Source organism: Egretta garzetta, unplaced genomic scaffold (genome assembly GCF_000687185.1).
Source record: "Egretta garzetta isolate BGI_Z169 unplaced genomic scaffold, ASM68718v1 scaffold257, whole genome shotgun sequence".
NCBI lineage: Eukaryota > Metazoa > Chordata > Aves > Pelecaniformes > Ardeidae > Egretta > Egretta garzetta.
Genome location: NW_009260344.1, coordinates 336611 through 356728, shown reverse-complemented (window position 1 = coordinate 356728; position 20118 = coordinate 336611). Strand labels below are relative to the sequence as shown.

General features: G+C 36.2%; 1 protein-coding gene across 1 annotated transcript in view; it reads right to left on the bottom strand.

Moving 5' to 3' along the window:
- DOCK9 (dedicator of cytokinesis 9) overlaps positions 1-20118 on the bottom strand; it is a 107847-nt gene that overhangs the window by 16393 nt on the left and 71336 nt on the right. The window contains exons 35-45 of the mRNA XM_035898113.1: positions 19992-20106; positions 18353-18419; positions 17289-17336; positions 15321-15457; positions 11390-11505; positions 6333-6470; positions 5840-6022; positions 5068-5181; positions 4712-4927; positions 2940-2997; positions 1003-1109 (exon numbers count right to left, since the gene is read on the bottom strand). Of these exons, the coding sequence (XP_035754006.1) occupies positions 1003-1109; positions 2940-2997; positions 4712-4927; positions 5068-5181; positions 5840-6022; positions 6333-6470; positions 11390-11505; positions 15321-15457; positions 17289-17336; positions 18353-18419; positions 19992-20106 (1299 nt within the window). The remainder of the gene's footprint in view (positions 1-1002; positions 1110-2939; positions 2998-4711; positions 4928-5067; positions 5182-5839; positions 6023-6332; positions 6471-11389; positions 11506-15320; positions 15458-17288; positions 17337-18352; positions 18420-19991; positions 20107-20118) is intronic.

The window sequence follows — 20118 nt, the reverse complement described above, 5'->3', positions numbered from 1 at the left end:
GGTATCTTTGAAAAGAAATAGAACTATATTTCTCATTTTAAGTAATTTCAAGTCCTGCCTTCCCAGAAAAAGGCCAGTCAACGATTTTTGTCTTAAAACTATAGAGCAAAGCAATACCAGAACTTAGGAGTAGAACACAGATACCCTAGACCTAAATTCAGGCTTAAACGACTAAGTCTTTCATGTGTTCCTCCTAAATCTGTTAGTATAGCCACAATTTGCGCAGTCAAATAATTTTGTCATACACCTTTGCCATATACAAACTAAAACACAAAAGAAAAATATTTTTTGTTGTACAATTATGCTTACACACCAGGGTTTTCCTCCAACACAGCTAGTGCAAGTAGTAGTCTGTTCCTCCCACCCCCACCTATACTGGCAAATACATGGTGTAGATGTAGCTTTTCATGAGCAAGATTATTCATAATCTTTTCATGTACGATTCTTAATAGTAAAATTTACTGTAGAGCCAGCACAGATGGATTAGTGAAGACACAAGGAGTGGAACTTCAGCCAGGAAAAAAACCAAAACCATGGATGCAAGTCCAGTGGCAGTAAAAACAATTTCATTGTTATGGCATATTTGCTTAGGGAAACTGTAAACCAGCAAAAACCAGTGAATACATTTTCATGATTGCTGGTGTAGTAACAATATAAATCAAAGTCAGCTTTAAAAAAACCAGATCTTGTTAACTCTAATAAATAAGCCACATAAGCGTGAATCCCGACAACTAGCTTAAAAACCCATTTTGCTTACTTTTATTCCCATAGTGGTGTTGAGTTGATGTGCTAGTGCTTTATTTAAAATATATGTATATAGTAAATTCTCTAGAGCTGGGACAGCTCACAGAAATTTTTTATTTCAGTTTTAGGGTAAGAATAGCAGCTAAGAAAACAATTATGATATCCATCATTAGTCAGCCTCCAGATTGAAACACAAAACTTGGAAAAACAAACAGCACTTCAACATACATCAATTCTAACATTCTTATGTTTACTTACTTCATTGAAGTGAACATCTTGCATTCCAACATCCTCCATCATTGAAGCCTCTTCATCTATATTAGGTGTGATTACTCTGAAAGCAGTACAACCTTGCCTAAACATCCCTGTCATTGAAAAAGAAAAATAGACAAATTTACTTTTCTCCACCAGGATAACATTAGGCCATTTTGTGATGCTGGATAAGGCAGAAGCCATATCTAAATATACTTACCACAAAATTAATAAATAAATAACCCCCCCAGCCTCCCACTGCTTGATTAAAATACATTACTCACATTACTGTGTAAGTATAAATAGGTTTAAAAACCCACAAATGTTAGTATCTGGACTCATACCTACGAAAATCAGTAGTGTCTGAATCTTCCTATTTTATCTTAAACCTGTGTCTAGTCTATCCCACCCTAAGTCTAAGGCAATCAAGGTAACTTTTATGGTATTTAATTAAACTGTTGTGAAGTCATGCTGGAACTGTGTACATGAACAGGCCCTGGCACATCAGCTTCCCCAGTCTGAACAATATGAATGGACTGACATCAACCGTACAAAATCATCAAAGGATGGCAAACCAGATTATTCAGTTGTAGATATAGAAAGTCAGTCTACAGGCAAGAAAAATACCCCAGCAATCTAACTTCCTTTACTGAAATAAGTATTTAGCAAAAATGGGGTTTAGAATGTTCCAGCATGAAACTTACCTTTTACCCATTCTGTTTAGCTCTTTTTTATTATATCAGATTGCTGAATTAAGAAATTGGGATTTTTGGCCAAAAACTGTGTTAATAAAAGCCTCAAGAGCAATCAGTAAATACTACGGAAGCACAAGGACTTGCACATATTTATTTCATAGCTCATTCCTACAAAGATTCTTCCTGCTCTGGTGGAAGTCTGACCACCAGAGGTTTTATTGAATGATTGCCTCAGACACATGGTTTTGTTTTGCTCCTGCAAATACCACAGGTAGAAGTTTAACACTATATTACTGAGAGGAATAACTTTTTTGTGACAATAGACAAAAACAGCAGATCACCTGAAGGAATCACAAATCAATACAGATTATTACTAGTTATCAGTTAGTTGTTATCAGGCTTCCAAGAGGACATAGTAACTTTGACAAATAACTTCATTTCAGACTTGGTCTCAGAGAAGCTTCTGAAATCACTGGGGTGGAGGGGATAGATAGCTTATACACAACACAAGTATCTGGCAAAAGGCACAAAGGAACAGAGGAAAGACATCTTGTAGACCCATGACTTTGCTTCATTTTGAGCTGTCATGCAAAGGCAAAGCTAAAAAGCTGTGAACATGAATTTGGCTGCAAAACCAAAATACTAGCTCAACATCATAATCAGTCTTAATAGATTTCTGAAATTTTCTATTTTTCTTAATAAAAGCCATGTAATGTTTTATTTTGTCAGATCCCTGACTGAGAACTCTTCTGATCCTACAGATGAAACAGTTTTCTACACTACCTCAAGGATCATCAGAAACCTGCTTTTACAGACAGCTGCTAGCACAGAACACCAAGACAGTTAAAGCATTTTGAGCACTATAATCACTGACTCAGCATCTGAAAATTTGTACAAATTTATTTTGATTTCTCTAGCAATGCCAGGTTTCCCTATATGCAGTGAGAGACTACTTGTTGAACAAGAATATTCACTGATGAGTTTGCTTTAGAAAGGGTCTGGCTTCAGCTATTAGTAGGTCTGGTGTAAAATTTTTACTTTCCTGAAAATTTTACTTCCCCTTCATCTGAAATGCTGCCCCTTAGATATGCAAGTATATCCTTAAATACCTGAGTATGCTATCTGGTTAGGTCAGAGATTTTTCCCTGGTGAAAACTGAAATGCCGACAACTTCCTCAGGGAAACTATTGCTTTTCCTGAGCGACAATGAAAAAATCTAAACATTAAAGTAAGATTTCAAAATCATACCTTTTCGTGTGAGATATTCTGCAACCAGTGCTGCTACGTGGACATAGCACATTGCTGCCTAAAACAGAAATAGTAACAATCTTATAAATTACGATTATAATGGAACTACTAAAACCAAAGTATATAAGAGCAGCCCTGGCCTGAGATAATATCTTTGGTTTTCCTCTTTGCTGCTTTGCAGGACATGTCCTCTGACTGGTGTAAGAATTCTCCACCTCATTTATGCAAAACAATAACTACGAGAGCACTCACTCCTTCTTTACCAGAATATCGAGTAGCATGGACAGCAGTACACAATCTGAGAGTAACCATGGATCACAAATTACAAGATAGGAACGCTGTGCTATAATAAAACCAGGCAAATCTCTTTTGAGGATGTATTTTAAGTGTTACGTGAAACAAAAGAGCTATTAATTATTCTACTCAACATTTGATGGTTCTTCTGCTAAGCTGTTTTGTCTGCCTTTTGGCTTCAGACCAAGAAAAATGTAGAAAAAGTTGGTGACAGACCATTTGAAAGCAGCAAAAGAAAGAGATCTGACCTATGAATGGAATTTGAAGGATTTTGGTTGGTGTAGTCTGGAAAACAGAAAAAAAAAGAAGCAGGACAGAGTTGTCTTCAAATATTTGAAATGTTTTATGAAGTTGGCACTGATCACTTTTCTCCACAGAAAGGACAAAAAAAAAAGATTCAAGATTCTTCTTTTATGAAAAAGGTTTACGAGTACAGCAAAGTGTTATTCTAACTGTAATTCTCAGTTGAACAATTTACATATGGAGGCTGCAGAATCTCAGACACTGGAGGTGAAGGAAAAGGTAAGTATCTATCAGAAATTCTCTTGAATTCATACTTTGTATGGGGTTGGGCTTGGTGATTTACAGAGGTCCTCATCTAGTTGTACAGTCAAAGATTCTAAATAAATAATAAAAAAATTTAAAAAACAGACCTGAAAAGGACTGAAAGAGCTTGTCTTCTGAGAGAGCTGAAGTTGTTTCCTTCAAAATGCAAGCTAATAACAGAGTATTGTATATGCCTTCTGTGTTGCTACCACATAGAAGAATTCTAGTACTAAGGCATGAGTAAGATAGCAGCTACCGCTTCTTGGAGATAGTTACGTGCTTACATGATGCTAAGTTTAACAGACATGTTTATGAAATTCAATGATGTCATGCAATGTTATTTACTTTCAGATGCAACAAACTTTCCGAAAGAGACAAAATTTATTCTGTATTCTGATAAAATACTTACATCAAGACATATAAAAATCCCCACTACCAACTCTCTTTTTTGCTAGAATTAAATATTTTAACAGCATAGTGAAATCAGATAGCTTTCTTTTACCAAACAAAAAAATTGTGATTTGTCAATTTTAAGAACATTAGGAGGTTTTTAGTAATCAGCGTGGAAAAGAATTAAGCTAATTCTGTAAAGGCAACTGGAGAGGAATTCAAGGAGTGGCTTTAAGTGTTTTAGCAACTGATAACAAAGATATTTTTAAGCAGAAGGTCTGTGTCTTCCATGGTTGCATTGAGCATGTCAGTAGCATGTCAGCTACAGTAGTTAAACATATACCTTGCATTACTAATCAGAAATGACTTACAGATCTACTTGGGTAGGACAAAAACTTATCATTGAAACTAATCTATTAACAATTCAAAATGTATTAAAAATGCTTATTCTATTACACACTAACAACGACATATAGTACATGACATTTGAAGAAAGATAAGCTTATTACAAAGAAAAAAATAGTTTGAATTTTTTCTCTTACCTCCGAAAGATCTCCATTTTTAACATGGATCCTTGCCATGCTGTCTAACCATGTCTTCCTTAATTCAGGTGTACTAGCATAAGACTTTGCCAAACTATACTGGAGGTCTACAAGCATTTCTGGATCATTCTCATGCTCCTTCATCTGAGCTGTAGCCATCAGTACTGTACGAATCCGTTTTGTTAAATCCTTAACATCGGAAGGGAATGTAGTGTGCTAAAACATGGAAAAGTTAGGTTAACTACTATCTTTTTCTATTCCTTGCATAACAAAAAGCTGAAACATACTTGCAGAAGATGCTATGAAAGAGTTTTTAAGCATCCTTCTACAGCATGGAAAGAAGAATAAAAACAGACCTTTATCATTCTGTCATTATTGGCACAATTATTGATGATGGAAAGAGACTGCTGAAATCTAGTTCCTCCAATTCCAACAACATCAGCAATTAACTGGCTCACTGAAATAATAACCTTGACAGAGAAAAAATGTCTTGTTAGTGCATATTTCATGAAATACCCTTGAGATGTACCTATTAAGCAATTACAAAGGAAGTTTTGCACTTTTTAATTGAAAGATCATTCCCTTAAGTAAAATTGTATTTGATTTTGTTTTCAAAGTTACTTGTACAATAACATAGGGAAGAAAAAACAGGCTTGCATAAATTTAACGCACATGCATCCTCAGGGCTAAAGACTGACTGCTAGGTAAACTAGCCAGAGGTCATAAAAGTAGTAAACTATTGTTCCCAGCTTCATCAGAACACACAATTTTCTAAGCACTTGTTTTATTTGAAATGTTTAGGTGCTTCTTGCTGCATTCTTTTCTTCCCCAGACGCAACAAGGTATGCCACTTAACAGTCAAAAGAACACCTACAAAAGAGAACATTTGCTACTGACAAATAAAAATTATTTCCTATAAAACACAGGGCCATCCGATTGTTTCTAGGTATTTCCTTTCCTAATGAACACAGTTTTATTGCCATATTGTTACTCTTAGAATAGTATCAGCCTTGCTTGAACACAAAATAATTTCTTTTATGGCTTTATCTGAGAGGGCTTTTGCACAGTGTGCATCTACAAATACACTATTTAAAAAACAAAAAGTAAAAATAAAGAAAGTGTACTAACTTGCAGATGTGTCCTAACAAAAGACTTCTTCCCTGTGTAATCAAAATTATTTCTCATTATGAAGTACAGTAAATATGAAGCTTCAGTACGAATTGAACTCAGTTTGGAATTACAATACTTCAGAATTTCATAGCACAGTGCAGAACACATATCGGCTCTACCTTCATAAAATGTAGAAGGAAACTGAGGAAAAAGTAGAAAAGAAAGAAGATACTCATTAAAACTAGCTTCAGCTCCTGATAAAATAAACACATCAAGAAAAATACAAACAAATTAATTTTCCCAAACTGTGGAAAAAATGGACAGTTATGGTCGTTCATGACACAAAATGATTTTGACATCAATTCAAAGGACGAATATTCCACACTGTTGGGATCAGATCAGTCCTTATTCACCAAATTTAATTGGGGATTTTAGTTCTTAAATTGTTATATAGCATATTGTTAAAAAACTGGATAAGTACTTGAAGACTAATTATTTTTAAACTTCTTACCTTATAAATAAGCGCCCTTAAAGCAATGAAGACATTTTTCAATGCTGTTTCAGACTGATTCTTTTGAAGGAAGCAGAGGTATACATCAAATACCTTCTTCATCAGTGGATTGTGCCCGTGATCAGTCAGTAGTTGATTCTTTAAATTGATAGTGAGAATTTAGGAGTTTTGTACAGTGATACATTTATACTATTCTAAGAACATACATAGATCATTCAAAAGCAGGAAATAAAAAAAAAAAAATAGAGCCTGCATAGTATTACCAAGATGTTCAACAATAAAAACACATCTGAATATTAATTAGGTATCTAACACTTCATTAATCTCGCTTATAAAGAAAGTTTTGGCTTCTGAATAGACTTACAGAACACAGAATTGTTTTTAACAGCTGTTAATGAATCAATTACTATTAACAGTTCTTTGAGAGGCACACTTGAAGTATTAACACACTCTGGTTACACTGGCTTTAACAGCTCAGACAGTGGAATTTTCTCATAGCAGTATCTCCTACTACAAAGCTCTCAAAAAAACTCCCCCCAAATCAAATGCTCACCTACTCACCATCTTCCACTACTATCCTAGAACTGAAACTGAAAAGGCTGAATGAAGATATTAGTTACTTTTCAGAGTTTCACCTGCATCAATATTCCAAAGCTCATTCTGAGGCATGCAATATACAGGGTTACTCTCGATTTCTGTATCACCCAGCAGCTGCCTTCCATCGAAACTCTTTTTAAAAATCTGGTCTCCTCCAATTTCTCTAGCACAGGTACTGGCTGTGCATCTACTTTTAACAGTTCATATTGCTTCCGTTTTGCTCTGGGGACCTGTTTTCTCCCTTTGTCCACTGCGCATATGCACTAGGTTCCTATGGGACTCTAGGATGAAACCACAAGGTCTCTCCTCTTACAAAACACCAGACTAGGTTAATCAATTCAGGGACCGCTCAATCCAGCCCAGAGAGCCCAGAATTGAGAGGACCATGTTAAGTATTGCTCCCTCTGACTCCACTGACCCTCCAACTTGATTCTAGTAGGTCTTGCACCTTCTGCAACTCTGCTGTGCACATTCCGGTCATCTTTGTCGTTACTATATACAGGTATCCAAACGGTATGCTGCAAGGCAGCTCCATTACTATCTCAAGTAAGTTTTAAGGTAATATTAACTCAAAGAATTTAGTTTAACAAATTGGGTTTTTTAAAAGATTCTTGAGGCCCAGTATAGACATGGGCTCTTGTAGCATGCCATAAGCTCTCTCAAACATGGGAAAAATGTCTACCTGCAGATATCTCCTTTTCTATTAATGGAGACACCGAAGAAATTCTTCAGGCTAAGGAATTTCAGCATAGCCCTAAGCATTTCGGGCATTCCTCAATATTAAAAAATTGAAGGAGGCAGTCCTCCATTAAAAGCCATTCTGAAAATGTGACTTGCAGATGAGAAGAACTCAGTGTGGTTTCAAGCTTTGTGGATGGATACAAATGCTTGCAGGAGACCAAAGATCTCTGTTGATGTTCAACAAGGCCAAGTGCTGGGTCCTGCACTTGGGTGACAACAACCCCATGCAGCGCTACAGGTTTAGCAAAGAGTGATTGGAAAGCTGCCTGGTGGAAAAGGACCTGGGGGTACTGGTTGACAGCTGGCTGAATATGAGCCAGCAGTGTGCCCAGGTGGCCAAGAAGGCCAACGGCATCCTGGCTTGTATCAGGAATAGTGTGGCCAGCAGGAGTAGGGAAGTGATCATCCCCCTGTACTCGGTGCTGGTGAGGCCGCATCTTGAATACTGTGTTCAGTTTTGGGCCCCTCACTACAAGAAAGATGTTGCGTTGCTGGAACACGTCCAGAGGAGAGCAACCAAGCTGGTGAGGGGTCTGGAGCACAAGTCCTACGAGGAGCGGCTGAGGGAACTGGGGTTGTTTAGTCTGGAGAAGAGGAGGCTGAGGGGAGACCTGATCGCCCTCTACAACTCCCTGAAAGGAGGCTGTAGCAAGGTGGGGGTCGGCCTCTTCTCCCTGGTTACGGACGATAGGACGAGGGGGAATGGTCTGAAATTGTGCGAGGGCAGGTTTAGGTTAGACATTAGGAGAAATTTCTTCACCGAAAGGGTTGTCAGGCTCTGGAATGGGCTGCCCAGGGAGGTGGTCGAATCCCCATCCCTGGAGGTATTTAAAAGAAGGATAGATGAGGTGCTTAGGGACATTGTTTAGTGGTGGGATGGCAGGGTTAGGTTAACGGTTGGACTTGATGATTTTAAAGGTTTTTTCCAACCTAGATGATTCTATGATTGTATGAAATGCTATGCAGTGAAGCCACAGGCAGGACGTTTTAGAGAAAGCTATACACAAATGGTTGGATATAAGCCAGCCAGCCTATTTGGTCATAGGAAAAAGTTTTCTCTCTTCACCAGTATACAGATCACTGTAGATGACCCAAACGTAAACACTTAATTGCAAGTTCTAAAAGGTAGTAAGGATTACTACTTCCAGACTTAGAGCAAAATAATGAAATGTTGTCTTATGAACCCCTATCCTTATGAGGAAATTGATATAATATCCTTTCTTCAGATGTCCCAATATCAGAGTTACCTAGTTCACTACAACCACCTAGGACAGTAGTAGTTCCCACAGGATCAGTCAAAATTCTACCAAGAAGCAGATATAACTTGTGATTTCCCTGCTGTAACAGATAGCAGAGATCTGAATCCCCACTACTGAAAGAATGATCTTGAGGGAAAAAAAAAAGCTGTCTGGCCTTCTATATAATATGCTAATTATTCCCAAAAGAAGCAGATTGGTATTACTGATGGATGGCCTATGATGGAGTGACTGCACCAGTGGACAGGGGAAGAGCTATGGATGTTGTCTACCTGGATTTCTGTAAGGCTTTTGATACAGTTCCCCACAACATTCTTGCCACTAAATTAGAAACATATGGGTTTGACAGATGCACTGTTAGAAGGCTAAGGAATGGGCTGGGTGCTTGCGTCCAAACAGTTACACTCAATGGCTCGATGTCCAAGTGGAAACCATAAACAAGTGGTGTCCCTCAAGGGTCTGTACTGGGACCAGTACTATTAAATATTTTCATCAATGACATAGACAGTGGGATCAAGTGCACCCTCAGCAAGTTTCCAGACAATACCAAGCTGAGTGGTGCAGTTGATTTGCTAGAGGCTTCCCTGTAGCATGCCAACCAGAGGGACCTTGACAGGCTTGAGAAATAGGCCCATGCGAATGAACTTCATTAAGTTCAACAAGACCAAGTGTAAGGTCCTGCACCTGGGTTGAGGCAACCTCCAGTATCAATGTAGACTGAGGGATGAATGGATTGAGAGCAGCCCTGTGGAGAAGGACTTGGGGATACTGGTGGATGAAAAATTGGACATGAACCAGCAATGTGTGCTTGCAGCCCAGAAAGCCAACTGTATCCTGGACTGCATAACAAGAAACCAGCAGGTTGAGGGAGGCGATTCTCCTCCTCTGCTCTGCTCTTATGAGTCCCCACCTGGTGTACTGTGTCCAGCTCTGTGGTCCCCATTACATGAAAAACATGGACCTGTTGGAGCAGGTCCACAGGAGAGCTACGAAAACTGTCAGGGAGCTAGAACATTTCTCCTGTGAAGAAAGGCTGAGAGAGTTGGAGTTGTTCAGCCTGGAGAACAGAGGGTTCCCAGGAGATCTCATTGCAGCCTTTCAATATATAAAGGGTACTTACACAAAAGATGAAGAGACTTTTTATTAAGGCCTGTAGTGATAGGACAAGGGGCAACAGTTTTAAACTGAAAGAGGGTAGGCTCAGAATGGACATAAGGAGGATTTTTTTTACAATGAGGGTGGTTAGGCACTGGACCAGGTTGCCCAGAGAAGTTGTGGATGCCCAATCATTGGAAGTGTTCAAGGTCAGGTTGGACAGGGCTTTGAGCAATCTGATCTAGTGAAAGATGTCTCTGCTCATGGCTGGGGGGCTTGGACTAGATGATTTTTGAAGGTCCCTTCCAACTCAAACCATTCTGTGATTCTATGATTTTATGTATTTTAGTGCAACTGATTGAATAGAAGGTCCTGATTCTCCAATGTGTTTTGTTTGGATCTTGTAGACTATTCTGGTATACTCTTACCTACTTTCTTAACACACTGTATACAGATAACCTTGAAGGACTTTCATTCCAAGTGTGATGGGCTGCTGATTACAAAAAGATTAGTGTTCATTCTTCTTTAAATCTTTAAAGCTAGGTATCTTCATTTTCAATTCTGTCATGAAGTCTGCGGACAGAACTGGTTCTAAACTCTAATTAAATTACTAGTAAAAGGCATCTCATAAATAAGTTCATGTTTTCATAACTAGATTAAAGATAAGACACTACGTTTTCATCTTCAAGCAAGTATCTGGATACACTGCTCTAATTAGGGAAGAAACAAGCTAGAGCTATCATCTCTCCTTTTTATAGCTTCACCCTTAATGAAAAGCTCAAAAAACCAGACAGGAGGGGTATGCAAGTGGGCACGCTATAAAAAGATTCCACAGGAGAGCTACAGTAACTGATAGAACTAAAAAGAAGTCTTACTAGTGGACAAACTGAAATAAAGTTACAGAAAATGAATACACACAAGTTACTGTTAATTAATGAGTGAGTTAATAGAAGAAGCAGCCGAGTTCTATATAGAAGTCTGATAGTGTCCAATTATAAATTATGGGTTTGCCAAACAATAGGTTTTTCACCTCACATGGCCTTTAAAAAACAGCTTTACCACTAATATAAGGTAGACACCAAAGTTTCCACAAATATTTTTAGGAAATTAGGATGAGGAAGGAGCTTTTCCCACAGATTACTGCTGATCAATAAGGAGTCTGTGTGCAATGTGTAACTGAAGCCAAAGCACTTTGCTGCAAGATGTAATCAGCTTTTACATGACACAGTAATGAGATACAATGCTAGAAATGCTAAAACCACAATGCTATATTACTAGGCTATAAAATATAATTTAAAAAATATTTCTTAAAAATATTTTTTCTGGAAGTTAATTATAGGAGATGTTAACACCAAGTCAAGAACAAACCTTAAAAGCCATTGTGAATAATGACAGAGTATCCAGAATTGTAAGGCAGACTTCAGTGGCAACATTTGCTTCAAGTAAAGACTGGTGAAGAACATCTGCATCTGAATGGCCATAGCCTACAGAAATTCCAAATGAAGTGTAAGTGCTGGATATACCCATTTAACTGTTTCTTATTTCCAAAAGACTTGCTGAACTAGGAAAGGATTAACAAGTAAAAAGCCTGACAGAAGTTAGTAATCAATAAAGAAAAATAATTCATATGCATTTAAATATTCTTCAAATATGTGCATATAATTATTTTAACATAATCTGCACATGATCATAAAATATATTAAGTACAAATGTCAACAATAGAAGCATTAAACAACAATTAAAACAATAAATGATGTTTCATATATATGTATACACACATATATATATAAATGTACACAGTAGTATATATACACACATATATTCTTAAAATAAGTTCTGCAGTAGGATGGAGCTACAGCTGAGAATATGTATTGGTAATATAGCAATGTTATAATCATCTCAAAGTCAATCATAAGTCAACCATTATAAAAATGCAAAACACTAAGAGTTGAAGGAATACAATCAAGTACTTTTATGCAGCTGAAGACCCAAGTAATTCATTCTGCTCTGTAGCGATACCATGCAATAACTCCCTATTTAATCAAAATATTTTATCACTTCTAGCTCCATACTGTATTTAAATAGTTTTTAAAAAATTCCCTGCTTCAGCACTGGTTGTTTATGTTCCCTAATGTTGATCTTTAAGAATCAGATTGACAAATGTGCCCTGGATGCTTTATAAAGATTTGGTCTGGATCATGTTTATATGTTAGATTTACAGTGAACTTAGCATCACTGAATCAGTGACAAGCATGACAAACTTGTTGAGACCAAGAAAAGAAGAGAAGTGATATATACTTTTATAATGACACCTGGCCACTTCTTTCCGCACCTTCTTGCTTCCCTGGCTGAACTATGCAAGCATACCCATAATCCCCAGTTTCTTTGGATTTATACTCTCTTTACTATAATCTTTTGCATTCTCTCTGCCTCCACCTCTTCCTCCTCCCATGTATTTTCTTTGTGGTTTCAATCCAACTACATCCTTGACCTCTGTAATGACGGAAAGGAGTAACTGGCATTTGGAAGCAAGTTTTAACACAACAGCCATTTGCCAAATTAAAAGAAATTAAAAGAAAAATCCTTTTTCATAGCAATCACCTTTGGGTGACCAGAAAACCATGTTAGCCCGTGGTTTCGGTATTGTTGAAGGTACCAAGAGATAACAACTATTTTGAGAACTGCATTGAGGACAGGGGAAATATTCTTCGAAGAAATAATTTGTTTGCTCTTCCAGATAAGAAGAAAGGTGCAAGGCTTATTATAAATACTAAGTAAAAACTCTAGTCAATAGACAGGATTCCAAACAGTTCAAATTCTGTTCTTCAGATAAGTAATTCAGAACAAACAAATAAATAGGTCAGTCATCAATTGATTACTCCACATTAATACTACAGACAGAAGTTTTGGGCAGGATGTAAACTTAAAGGAACACTCAATTAAGTTGAGTTAAAAGACTGATTTAGCAGTGATTTTTCCATATGCATGTTAAAATGCTTGTTTCAATTTGTTATTATTTTAGAGAAGCTAATATTGTATTCTTCATATGTAACTAACATACAGGATTCTATTTTTCACAGGTCACTTAAAAAGAAACTATGGAACTACAATTGCCATATATAATATGGGCATCTGCCTAGACAAGCACATGAACAAGCACCCATACATTTACACTACTGCAGAGTAACTGGATTTAAAACCATCTAAGAACACTGAAAATGGGACAATCTCTAATGACCACAAGCTTGACAGTGATCATATACTGCCATTACAGATCAGGGTATATCTCTTGTATTTCAGTGCATTTGCATCTCACTATTCTACTGAGCGTCCTCCTCTCCTCCAGCTCCAACAACACACATAAATCTACATTCTTGTAGTTTGTATTGAGCTGCTTTTGAAATTTGAACATTGGGCCTAATTTCTTTCATACTTAAGCACAAAACTATACTGAAATTCCTCAGAGATGTGAAATACCACTTATACCATTACTTCAGTTCTATTCCTTGCTTAAATTATTGGAAAGGGAGAAATTAAGTTTATAATTTACATTTATAGACAACCGCCTTTCCAAAAGATCATGTTTTTAGAAACAACTAAAGCAACTATTTCCACCAGATACATCCTTCCGGTATGTATTCCATACAGGATACCTACAAGATTTATTCAAGTTCTGAAAACTACTTTGGATATACAATACAAGCAGACTGACAACTAAACAAAAATAAAAGTTAGTTAATAAAAAGAGCGAAGATATAAAAATCAATTTCACATTTGACATAGCTTCTACAGCAATCTATTTTCACTTTGTAAAACCTTGGTCAACACAAAGTATAATATCTCGATATTCATTAAATGCCCGACATTAAAAAAAACTATTATCACTTTATGCAGTTATCTGAATGAGACACCTTCCTTCATAATATCTTTCAGATGGAAAAGAACAGAAAGCTTATTTTTACATAAGCATGCATTTGTTAAAATCTTTCAGCTCACTGTTTCCTAAAAACCAGTAAACTTTGCCAAGTTCGGGAAGCATGAAATCTCTGCACAGGGCCCAGAAACAGCCATGTTATTTATTTCCCAGAGATTTTTTTCCTTTTTAAATCAGTCTTTATCTACAAAGTATTTTACCTTGCTGAATGTCTAGTCATATAGTGTAAAAGCTCTTTCTTTTGTGTATCAAAAAAACTAGTAATTATTATGATACAGCAGTAGCAGACTGATTACAAGGGAAAAAAAATTAATTTGCACAGCTATATAGTTTTCTGACATTTTTAAAATCAAAGAATTGCATTTTTCATATTTAAACAAGCATGAGAATGCATCTGTAAACAGACGTTTGGTGGGATTTTTTTTTTCAGTTTTCCACTAGACTATGTGGTAAGTCTTGTGCAATTAGGCTAACTGTTGCTTTATATTACAGATAATGAGCTAAAAGATTTTAAGGGACAGTTAGATATGCTTTGGGAAATAAAAGGATGAACACAGTGAACATACAGTTAACTCAAATAATTGCTTTACTGCACACAATTCTTTTCAGTACCAGTGTTGTATTTTACTGGATTAGTCAACCAGTTCTGTTGTTTTTTTGAAGCTGAAATTTGAAAAATGGTGCTTCAGAATATTTTACACAGAGTATATTTTGCAATTTAAGAGCAGCATGTTTAAAAAGATAGGCCACAAGCAGATTTAGTTTTCAAGACAGCAGTCTTACACAAGCTGACTTCAACCTGATTAAATCTTACCATTGTCTACAGAAATTCCAAGAATACTTGATATCTTTCTCACACTGAAAACAGAAAAATCACTTCATTATTGGACGCCTTTTCACTTCCAGACAAACCAAATCATGGGCTTCACAATCTCTGTAGAAATTCTAAGAAGCTTATTTCTCCTTAGGGGATGTCAAAACATGGAGATATGGTCAGAGTGTGTATTTTTACTTTTAGTCCATTTATAAGACCAAATGGGGAAAAAAAATGAAGCTTAGTAAAGCAAATAGAAAAAATAAGTCAATTTTGTAACTGCATGCAGCACAAATTCAAGTGCATGTAATTAAAAAAAAAAAAAATACAATTTTAAAATACGCTGTAGTTAACCATGCTCCATGTTATGGCATCAGCCAGCATTGATTGTTCTATCATAAGGCAGGGAACAGAAAATCAACCAATTCCAGCTATTCATTTGACCTAGAACAATAAAAGTCATCGAAATGCACTGGTGTGGCTCTGGGACCTGACTCTGGTGTTGTGGTACTGGTTGAGGATGATGAATGTTATCATGTCATGAGACTTACTGTGGTTAAAAGTGAGAGAGTTATCCAGGCTGCTCAGCTGCTGCAATCTGGCATGCATCATTCCTGTTCTGTTACGGGAAACAGGCAATGTCTGAGATTTTCGATCATGAACTATGGATCCCAACCCCTCCTGGTTCCTGCAAGATGGGTGAAATGGGATAGAAGCAAAAGTTAGACATGTCAAACTGCCGCAAGACAGGAAGTGTTAGTTAAGCACAAGAAGTTTTATAAGAAAGAATTATTATGCCACCTATTTACTATTTTATTTATAAAACAAAAATAGGTAGCTTAAAAAAAAGCATCACAGCAAACTCTTTCTTAAAACCTCAAAGCATGAAAGCAAAAGCATACAAGCAGTTGCTCTTGAAGTGCTAGATTTACTTCAGAGCTTTTGAAAACATAAATATTTGAGAATGTAAATATTCTGAAAATATTCAGAACCCAAAACCAAGTCCTCTATTTTGATTGTAAAAGTTTTAGAAAAAAGTTAGAAGGACACACAGTGGTAAAATTAGAAAGCATACATGCAACAGGAGAGCAAGAATTAACTGAGGTATCATCATGGACATCTTACCCAAGCAGGAAGGGAGAAGAGCCATATACTTTGTTAAACTTGCAGCAATCAAGTGAAGAAAACAGAAAAGTGATCTGTGTTAGCAATCAGTACAGGCTAACTTCCTATTGTGTACCACCACCAGAGCTGATGAAAAATGAAAACCAGTGCTTGAATTACAGAATTCCCTGTTCCCGTTCATTCACCGTCATTTGTGTATTTTAAGAGTACGTGCATTGATTGTGATATACTTCAGGGTATACGTGAAAGACTAGAAAGTTACATTTACTGGGAAAATTCAGTATCTCTGCAGAACACCAGATGATTTCTATAGCTTAACATTTTTAGCATTAACATGCCATACACAGACTAGGTGATCAGTAAACAAAAAGGAAGTGTGGTAGTCTTCTCTACAAACTAGTCAAACAAATTAGTTTGAAGAATTTTTACAAAAAGCCTGAGAATTACAGACTCCTGTAAATCCAGAGTTTGAAGTACATTTTAACACGAAGGTTACAATCAAAACCTTAAGAAAGCCAGATTTATTTAGGGCTTTGATTTCTTTAGGGTATGTGAACAGAGATGAGATTTTTTTTTCTGAAGAGTCTCCAAGGAGATAATCAAGTTCATTGTTTGTAGAAAGAGATTAACATACTGTTAAATCTAAATTAAAACCAAAGAAGCTAACATTTTAGTTAGAATGTTTTACCACCCAAAGCATGCAACAACTTTCTCACTGCGCTCAAGAGGGCCAGTATTTCAATGCCACAAGTTTAATTATAACAGTACTACCATGTCAACCACAGTGTAAGGCCTAAACAAGTTGCTATATTTTACTCTATTAAAAAACTACTTTGCATTAAAACCCACATTAATGCAGAGATATTCAAATAATTTAGTACATGTTCCCGACTCTCACAGACTTTCTCCTAAGCAGCCTTCAATGGGAATGTACAGGTATCTAACGGTACTTCAGACGTCAAATTGAAAAACAGCAGCATTGGTATGTTCGCTACTCACCTTTCAGTAAAACCACTATATATAAAATTTCTAAAACATTTAAACGGACATGGTTTTATGGCCAAGTGAATAAGCAAAGCAAATCATAAAATTTCTTCCCCAAAGACACTATTTCAAGGAAAAAAATGCTGTAAAAGGTAGCATTTAACGAGTGGATTTTAAAATAATTGATAATAAACACAACACACAGACATCATTCTTAAACAGATACCAGACTTTCAGACAGGATACAGATTTGTTAATATAGTAACCAGTTACTTACTTCAGACTGTTATGTATCATTTCACAATAACTCTTCCACTCATGCAATTTATTTGTAATAGAGATTCAAGGCATATAGTACACACTATTATTTTTAGTGGACAAGACACAGAAATTTAAATCCCACACAGTACCTGGCTATGTATCGTTTGCCCATGTACTGGAACTGATGTAAGCATACTCTGCAGAGAACACATAAGTCAGAGAAGCAACACTTTAAACAAAACTCTTCTAGATTTATGTACATCGGAATTATTCAACTATTATTTTTGTTTAAACTCTTATGTCAAAATACTTCTTAAAATCCCCTTCCAGTGCCCAAGCCAAGAAAAGGTAAACATGGCTTTTCTGAAACCAGTCCCAGCTGGTTGTTGTTTTGTGCAAATTGGGATTAATAGCAAAAGGCACATAAGGCTGCCTCCAGAACACACCTGTCCCAACACTCTGAATCAAAACAGCTAGTGTGAGCCTAACAGTGACAAGGTAGAAGGGCCAAATGGTGAAAATACATTCCTAAACCAGACCATGGGTAGCACATTCCATAACACAATTAACATTGAGCCTCTACTACAGAAACACAAGAAAGCAGTCCAGTGAAACAAGCAAGGCAAGCAGAAAGGCTTCTGTGGCACAGCACTGAAAGCAAACAGCGCCTTCTTTGCTTTTTATTAATGTTTCAGTAATTTCCCATGAACAAACACACACACTAAGTGTGCACAGGGATGGAGTGTAGCCATTGATAACAAATACTGGATTCACCCTGTATCTTTTCCCTTACAGAATGGCAGAAGACGCAAGAGGAATGCGAGGGGGGACAGTTCATATCCCTTTGTTTCTGAAGTTAAGCGATTCAACCAATTCTGACATGCAACCATGTCATTTCAGCAGTTCATGTTACAAGATGCATTTTAATGCAGGCAGGTAACAAGACAGTTGGTTCCTCTTCCATGAGCATAGCAATATTCTGAGCACTACTCGCTGTTTAGGAACTTCCTGAGATCACTTCGGTATAGCCTAACTCCAGAAACTACAATGGAATTAGACAGACATGCAATTGTGTGCATCAAGTTAAGGACTTCTAAACAGACCAAGATGGTATTATTTTTTCAAACAAATAAATAAAACTGTATATACACACTTATAGCAACACTCATGTTCTTAACATACGATTTTATGACAAGCTCAATAAAAATCTTACTCTGTAATCGTGAAAAAGTCCATGAGTTCAGATTTTGTAGCCTTGTTCCAATATGTAAACAATGCGTCTATGAAAATGAAAAATATTAAAAACAAGACAAAGGCAGCAAACACACAAAAATATTAAGTGGAAGAGTTAACATCAGTTCTTAGTTTTCAGATAATGAGGATTCAGAGAATCTAAAAATGGCTGCAGGGTATAGATAACTACTACTATTTAAAATTTTCCTTGAAGCTCATTATACCAATGCACATATCAATTCTGCAAATGAGTTTCTACAAAATGCTTTTAATTAATCCATAGTATTCCCATACAATTTCTTTTTTTAAACAGTAATAATTGTGTAGTCAGTAGTGACTACAGCGTTCTGAAAATATAGGACTTCAGAATACTTGGGACTGTTAGTCCTATAACCTGCTTCCTTATAGACTGGTCTCAGTATTTTTTAAATTCATATTCATGGTTTCTTCTTTTTTTATTCACAATGCTTTACTATGGATAGTTTTTCAGCACAGGTTTCAGATTTTCTTTATTTGCACATGGCTCTATATTTTTTACAAAGCTTGTAGTTACATAGCCAACAGCTGGTCTCTTTTGCCACAAATGTTCAAAATTAGTTAGCAAATTCAAATTAGTACAAAGATGTGTGGCAAAGTTTATTTAACACTTTTTCTTTTCTAGGATAATTGAGACCAAAAAATCCCCACTGTGCTTATGTAATTTTTAACTTGAATTTCCTAGAAAATCTGACTAATTTTTACATATTTCAAAGTGTAAAATAGTGAAAAAGACACTTTTGAGGTCTATTATTCTTTGTAATTAAAATACATAAAATATTATCAATGTAATTACATGAAAATCTAATGCTGTGCCTGGACATCGAATACTTATTAACCTGTCAATTCTCATTCTTAATTCAATGGTGTAATAAATTAGAATTTAAGTACTACATAAACTTGATTTCTAGAAATGAACATCAAAACAAGCACAGAAAATAAAGTAGCTACTTTTGTTATGTTTAGCACAAACCGAAAAATTCAACTTTTTACCAAAACGGACTTGCCCTCTTTTTAAAATATTGATTGAGGATAGGGATGATTCTGAGTTGTAAAAAATTAAGATTTGCCATCCATGCAGTATTTCTATACCTCCACAACCTTCCCCAGGATAATATGACACTTTCAAAAATTCAGTGGATCATCTCACAAGCATCCCAGGAGAATGAAGAAGCACTAATATACTCATTCCAGAAATTAAAATATACACAGTGATCAAATCATTTGGTTCCCTGTCATACAGGAAGTTCTGCAGAATGGAGGAATGGACTAGCCTGAGATTCTGCTACTGATCAATGAACTATTCTTCACCTCCATTTTCCAAACCAGACTGTACATTTGCACACAAATATTTGCTTTCTTACCAAGTCCTTTAGTTAGCCTCACACTTTGAAGGAATGAGTATTTAATGCTGATAAGGTTGCAGTCAGAGTTTAATTTATCAGTCACACATATTTGTAAAGCACAGCACAACATGGTACCTACATCTAAAATATTCTGCTGATGTTGAACAGCTATTAAAATCACAGGCAAAAATCCAATACATGATTTTGAATTTATGAAAAATAGGTGGAATTACCTACCTTCTGACATACTTCTTAAAATATGAAGGAAACACATGAGCAAACTTTTGATCTCTGCTTGGTCAAATTTGTCATATCGAACTACAGAACTTCCTAAAGTGCTGCTCTGTTGGTTCTGAAAAGAAAA